Source organism: Mus pahari, chromosome 21 (assembly GCF_900095145.1).
Source record: "Mus pahari chromosome 21, PAHARI_EIJ_v1.1, whole genome shotgun sequence".
NCBI lineage: Eukaryota > Metazoa > Chordata > Mammalia > Rodentia > Muridae > Mus > Mus pahari.
The window spans coordinates 19,220,818-19,227,553 of NC_034610.1; the positions used below are offsets into that span (position 1 = coordinate 19,220,818).

General features: G+C 44.7%; 1 protein-coding gene across 1 annotated transcript in view; it reads right to left on the reverse strand.

The window, feature by feature from the left end:
- Positions 1 to 6,736, reverse strand: part of LOC110338105 (ATP-binding cassette sub-family A member 17) — an 84,137-nt gene that overhangs the window by 9,356 nt on the left and 68,045 nt on the right. Inside the window, exons 23-25 of the mRNA XM_021221328.1 lie at positions 5,977 to 6,164; positions 5,207 to 5,329; positions 3,849 to 4,043 (exon numbers count right to left, since the gene is read on the reverse strand). Of these exons, the coding sequence (XP_021076987.1) occupies positions 3,849 to 4,043; positions 5,207 to 5,329; positions 5,977 to 6,164 (506 nt within the window). The remainder of the gene's footprint in view (positions 1 to 3,848; positions 4,044 to 5,206; positions 5,330 to 5,976; positions 6,165 to 6,736) is intronic.

The window sequence follows — 6,736 nt, forward strand, 5'->3', positions numbered from 1 at the left end:
ACCATCCGTAACAAGATCTGACTCCCTCTTCTGGAGTGTCTGAAGACAGCTACAGTGTACTTACATATAATAAATAAATAAATAAATAAATAAATAAGAAATCATTCCTGTGATATTTTGATGAAGAATGTGGCTACTTTTTGCCCTTGTCTGAAGAGTCTGTCTGAGGTGAAGAGATTTAGATTAATTGCACCGACAAAGGGACTCTCAAAGAAGCCTCATTTAGACTTTGTCCTGTCATTCACTCTTATGAATAGCATTTTGATCAAGCATAGCAAGCTTTGAAAGAAAATTACAAAATGTATGGTTTAAAAATTAAAGGGGCACCAGGAAGTGGAATGGAGCTAAATCCCATGTTCAAGAATATTAAATGGAATTAAAGGGAGTGGTGAGTGACCTTGGAGCAGGACGCCACCCGCTAAGCTTATTGTTTATGTGTTTGCAGTTGTTATACCATGTTCAGGGTCATTATGATCTATTATTGTTTTCATTTGGACATAAGGAGATATGATTGTGTGTCAAATTGACAAGGATACATTGTGATGACTATTCTTAGTTGTCAACTTGACTATATGAGGAATGAAGTACAATCCAGAAATGGAGGGCACGATCCAGATCTTGAGGCATAGTGGCCATGTTTATAAAGATCTTGGGAAAAGGAATTAAATCAAAGCTTAGGTCCAGACATGATGGTATATGCCTTTAATCCCAGGAGTCAGAGGCGTGTAATCTCTGGGTTCAAGGTCAGTCTACAGAGTAAGTTCTAGGACAGCCAAGCTTAGGCAGTGAAGTCATGTAAAACAGAAATTTGATGAAGATGTGATAGAACAAGGAGGCCATGTTCCAGCCCCAACAAGCAGCAGAATTTGGCAACCTTGGCCATGTGGCTCTGGCTTTAATAGTAACAGTCAATAATAGAAGGGGTTATGGGGACAATTGATGCTGGTTACCTGGAGCTAAGAAATCAGCAGTGATTAAGAAGAGATCAACATCACTGAGTTGAAAACTTCTGGCAAGTGTTTTCTGAGAGCACAACAAGCTGTGTTCCAGAGACAGGCATGGTGCTGGCAGCAGTACCATGTGGTACTGGCTTTGAAAGCACGAAGGGGTCATGGAGAGCAGCTAAGGCTTGGCACTGCGAGAGGTCAGGGAAGGACATGGATGAAGGCGCTTCATTGGCTGTTGAAGACCCAGGACTGAAGGGATCCTGCAAAGAAGCTGAGGCTTGACACCATGAAGACAGCCTGTGATAGGCTACTGGTGAAAGTGCAGCCTAGTTGCAGCGGAAGACTCCAGCGTATTGGAGATCCCTATACCATGAGATGACCACCAGCAGCAGCAGTGGAATGGAGTCAGCCAAAGCCTAGAGTGCTACACTGAAACAATAAGCTGTGAAATTAAAGTTGCCTTGGAGACGCCAAAATGTTCAAGATGGCAATGCCATGACATACCTGCCAAGGAATGCTGCAAACAGAGAGTGGAACCAGCCCAAGAGAAAGAAGTGTGTTTCTGTCATCAAAGCTGAAAGGACTTAGAGATTTGAAGAGTGCTTTAACATCACAAATGGAGATGCAGAGTTTAGAGTTGGCTCACTTGGTTTTTGGTCTTGCTTTGGTCCAGTATTTCTTCACTATGACATTTGGAACAGTAAATGTATATCCTGTGCCATTATATGTTGTAATCTGCTTCTCTCTCTTTCTTTTTTAAAAAAAATATTAATTATTATTATATATAAGTACACTGTAGCTGACTTCAGACACACCAGAAGAGGGCATCAGATCTCATTACGGGTGGTTGTGAGTCACCATGTGGTTGCTGGGATTTGAACTTAGGACCTTCAGAAGAGCAGTCAGTGCTCTTACCCACTGAGCCATCTCGCCAGCCCCATAATCTGCTTTCTTATATTGATTTTATAGGGGATTACAGTTAAGAGATGGCATGAAGCTCAGAAGAGACTTTGAACTTTGGAGTTTTAACACTGTTGAGACTGTTGTAGACTATGGAGACTTTTGAAGTTGAACTAAATGTATTTTGCATTATGCTATGGCTAGGTATGGCCTGTTACAGATGCCTGATCACATTATGACCCCCAAGACTGTGAAATGGAAAAACCTGTTTCTTATTGTGGTGTGGCTCAACCCTAGCAGATACCTTTAATCCAAGAGCTTTCTGTAAACAGGATTAAATAAAAGTCAATTATAGGTCAAGAGGCAGAGCAAGGAACCAGCTGACAGGGAGTGAACATAGGAAAAATACATAGAGAGTGGAGGGAAGTCATGAGGAAGACAGAAAGATATACAAGAAGCAAAAAGGAGGACCCTCAGTTTGAAGGGTTTTTATGACAGTGTGGAGAATGACTTTTTTCCTCTGGGACATCGGTGAAGTAGGCAGGTCAGCTGTGTGCTTTCTCTGCTTCCCCGAGCTAGCAGGCTTTCACCCCACCATCTGGCGCCTGAGTTTTCATTTGTAAAATCAGACTTATTGGATTTTGTTTTATAAAAAAGCAACAATGGCTCCCATAGACTCATGTGTTTGAACAAGGCTATGGGGGCCATGGAGTAGAATGTGGTGGTTTGAATATGCTTGGCCCACAGGAAGTGGCACTATTAGGAGGTGTGGCCTTATTGGAGGAAGTGTGTCACTCTGGAGGCAGGCTTTGAGGTCTCATATATAAGCTCAAGTCTGGCCAATGTGAGACCCTCCTTTTGGCAGCTTTTTTTCAGATGGAGATGGAGATTTCTTGGCTCCAACAGCACCATGTCTGCCTGCAGGCTGCCATGCTCCCACCATGATGATAATGAACTGAACCTCTGAAACTGTAAGCCAGACCCAATTAAATATTTGCCTTTATAAGAGATGCCTTGGTCATGGTGTCTCTTCACAGCAGTAGAACCCAAACTAAGACAGCAGGGCTTCATTCATTTATGATTATAAATGAATGTCTTTTGCAATGCTGAACAAATTTTAACTCTTGTCCAGTTATGGAATCTGAGTCCTACAATTTGACACAGGATTAGAGTTGGCTATGTGGCTACTTGGGAAGCATCAGCAAGTGCACGGTGGTGGGAGTCAGAGAATCAAAAGGACTGTGCAGGGATAGAATATGAGAACAGTGAGATGTGTGGGCAACACGCACCATAACCTTCAGAAACAGATACATAGCTACCAAAAGAGCCAGGTATAGTGACACATGCCTATAATCCCAACCCTTAGGATCACAAGTTTGGGGTCAGCCTAGGCTATATCATGAGACTTTGTCTCTAAATAAAACAAAGGATTTCCTAAAAGAATCACTTGTGATAGAGATGGAAAAGGAGAGAGCTGTGGAATAAGCAGAAGTCTTGAACCTGGAAAAGGCCAGTGGTTCCAGGTGGTACAGAGAAATAGGGAAGTCACAGACCAGGGTGGCTGTGCAGAAATGGGCTCGAGAGAATGGAGCGGAGGTTTTGTTGTTGTTGTCGTTTTTGGGAGGGGGGAGGTTGAGCATCTATGCACCATGGCTGCTGACTGGATAACTAGAGTGGTGCCTTGAATGGCAGGCAGATGAGTATCCTCCTATTTCTTAGAAAGGACAGAGGAGGAAGAGGAAGAAGAGGAGAAGGGGAAAGAAGAGGAGGAAGATAAGGTAGTGGGGCTCACTGTGTTTCTGACTCCTGTAAGCACTTGAGAGACAGGGTAATGTGAGCAGCCAGACCTGTGACAGACAGTGCAGAGAAGCATCTCGGATGCAAATTTAGATTTGGAGGTTACAAACGAAATAGACACGTGAGCTTTTTAGAGATCAAGTCCCAGCTTCATGACCCAGAATCCTGTGTCTATCCCCAAAATTTGTTCCAGGCCACACCCACCTTCACTATGTCAGACTTGATGCTGAAACCCTTGATAAAGGCATCCCCGGAAGTGACAGGCTGCTCGCTGGTCAGCATGTTGAAAACGGAAGTCTTCCCAGCTCCATTGAGACCAAGAAGGCAAAAGCACTCCTCCTCCTTAACAACAAAGGACACCTTGTTCACAGCCAACAGGGGAGCCTTCTCGTTGTAGACCTGAGAGACACAGAACGGAGGTGTAGATAGGAGGTTAGCAGCCAGCAGACACTGCACTCCCGACGTAGCTGCCTCTCACAACCCAAGCTCAGTCTACCTGCTTCTTCCTACAGTTCTTGCACATTGTCAACTTTGTTCTTGGAGGTAAGTCATTCCCCTTTGTCCCTGAGCAGGTAAAACTCATTGATGTTGATGAAGAGTTTTACATTTTGTTAACCACCAGAAACTGAAGGGAAACATGACTGACAAATTCAGGGGCAGGGGAATGCTATAAAATACCTGGATGTTTGAAAGATCTTTCAAGATTCTTTCTAAGCATCTCGGAGAAACTTAGGAAGCTCCATTGGTTTCCAGAGTCCTTATTCCACTTGGCACCTCCATAACTGTTGTCTGGGTACAGGGATGATCAAGCTTGGCATGCCTCTCCTATTCCTTCTTGGGTTTTAGCAAGCATGGCTCTTTCCCCCTCTTGTCCCAGACCTTTCCTTTGCAAAGATGATCACAGGAGAGAAGGTAGGGATACAACAGTCTCTGGACAAGAATGATCTCATGGGAGCTTCACTCTTAACCAGAGAGACCTCACTAAGTCCGTCTTCCCAGAAGTCCATCTGCCATTGTTCACAGGCCACAAGGCCATCAGAAAGGAGACTGTGTGAAAAGCCAAGGCACAGTGCCGTGGTTTGAATAGGGATGGCCACCATAGACTCATGTGTTTTTGAATGCTTAGCCCATAGAGAGTGGCACGATTAGGAGATGTGGCCTTGTTGGAATAGGTGTGTCACTGTGGGGGTGGGCTTTGAGACCTGGTGTGGCACACAGTCTCCTTCTGCTGCCTTCAGATGAAGATGTAAAGCTCTCAGCTCATCCAGCTCCATGCCTGCCTGGATGCTTCCATGTTTCGTGCCATGATGATAACGGACTAAACCTCTGAATCTGTAAGCCATCCCCAATGAAATGTTTTCCTTTATAAGAATTGCCCTGGTCATGGTGTCTCTTCACAGCAATGCAAACCTAACTATGACCCATGGCATATGCTTGTAATCAGGGTATTTAGGAGGCAGATGTAGGATGATCATGAATTCAAGGTCTGTGTAGGTCACATAGCAGGACCCTGCCACACCTCAGGCAAACAGACAAAGGAGCAAACCTGAGTCTAACTTTACCTTTGACACTTCTTTAACAACAAGTGGGGTTTTCTTTATTAACGTTTCCAAATAACGCTTGATGGTTTCTGTCTCCTCTAAAACATCTTCATCTTCAGGTTCTTTCACATCAAAGATCATCCCCTACTTCCCCAAGACAAGGGTAGAAATGTAAGTGTTTTTGAGGTTAGAAGATAGAGCTTGACTTGGGTCAGAAGCGATGGGGGCCCTGAAGGTCCTGCAACGATGCCCATGTGTGTATACACCACCACAGCAACCTCCAGAACAACGTAGGTATCTACATTTATAGCGTCTTGACCATGATGAGGTAGGTGGTCAAACCACAAAATGTCAGCATTTTAATAACACAAAAAGCTTAAAACCCAGGAATGTCAAAAGCAAAAGCTTATCTCCTGCACTTTCCTCTAGAGACCTTGTCATACCCTGAGCTAACAGAACAGACCTTCCTCCAGTCCCCTTAAAGTTGCCTGCAGAGGTATTTCATAAGCAAGCTAGAGTTTCATCCCTAGTCAGCTGACGAGCTGGCCTTAAATACACCCCAGGCGACCAGTATGTGGACCAGGGCCTCAGAGGCCGAGGAAGAGCCTTCTCCTCCTCTGTGGTCCCTGGGCGTGGGCTGACACCTCTCTGCCTGGACATTATAAACAGATGGCTGGATGGCCTTAGGGACCCCTCTGATATGGAAAAGCAAGGTAGCTAAAGAACACGGGAAGGAAGCTTAGAGCCAGCCCTTGACCTGTTCTTACATGATTTAACCCCAATTAACTCACCGATTTTTCTTTCCAGAAGGAAGGAAAGAAACCAGAGAGCCTGGATTTCAGGACATAGAATGCACTGGCTTCAGTGAGGAAAAGCAGGGTGATGTATACAGGTCCTAAGACGGCCAGGGCTGTCAGGTACCTTCCTATCCCCAGAGATTCCCAGGCATAGATGTTCTCTTGGACCACATATCCTTCTACTAATATGAAATAAGCAGATGTTAGCACACCGTTTTGGCGATTTTCAAAGGCAGTGCTCATCTTAAATATAGCAAGTAAATTCACAGAGTAGGCAGTATTACCAGAGAAGCATCACTGTTAACAATGCTTCTGCCACACCCTAGCAGAGGTGAGCAAGAATGCCTTTGCTTGCTGCCTCTCACCTCTGTAAAAACAATGCAATGAGCTGAGCTCCGTGGTTCACACCTGGAATTGCTTAGCAAGTTAAAGTAGAACTGCCACAAACATGAGACTAGCATGGGCTACATGCAGTTCTAGGGCGTCTGGTGATGTATGAGAGACTCTGTCTCAAAAACAACAATAACAGGTGAGTGGGGTGTTCCCGCCGTGGCCATGGAGGTCTACATCCCGTCCTTTCCCCATGAGGACAGCGATGTGAAGCGCGGCTACACGGTGTTTAAAATAGAAGTGCTAATGAATGGAAGAAAACATTTTGTTGAGAAACGGTACAGCGAATTCTATGCCTTGCACAAAAAGCTTAAGAAATGTATAAAGAGCCGGGCCTGGTGGCGCAGGCCTTTAATCCCAGCAC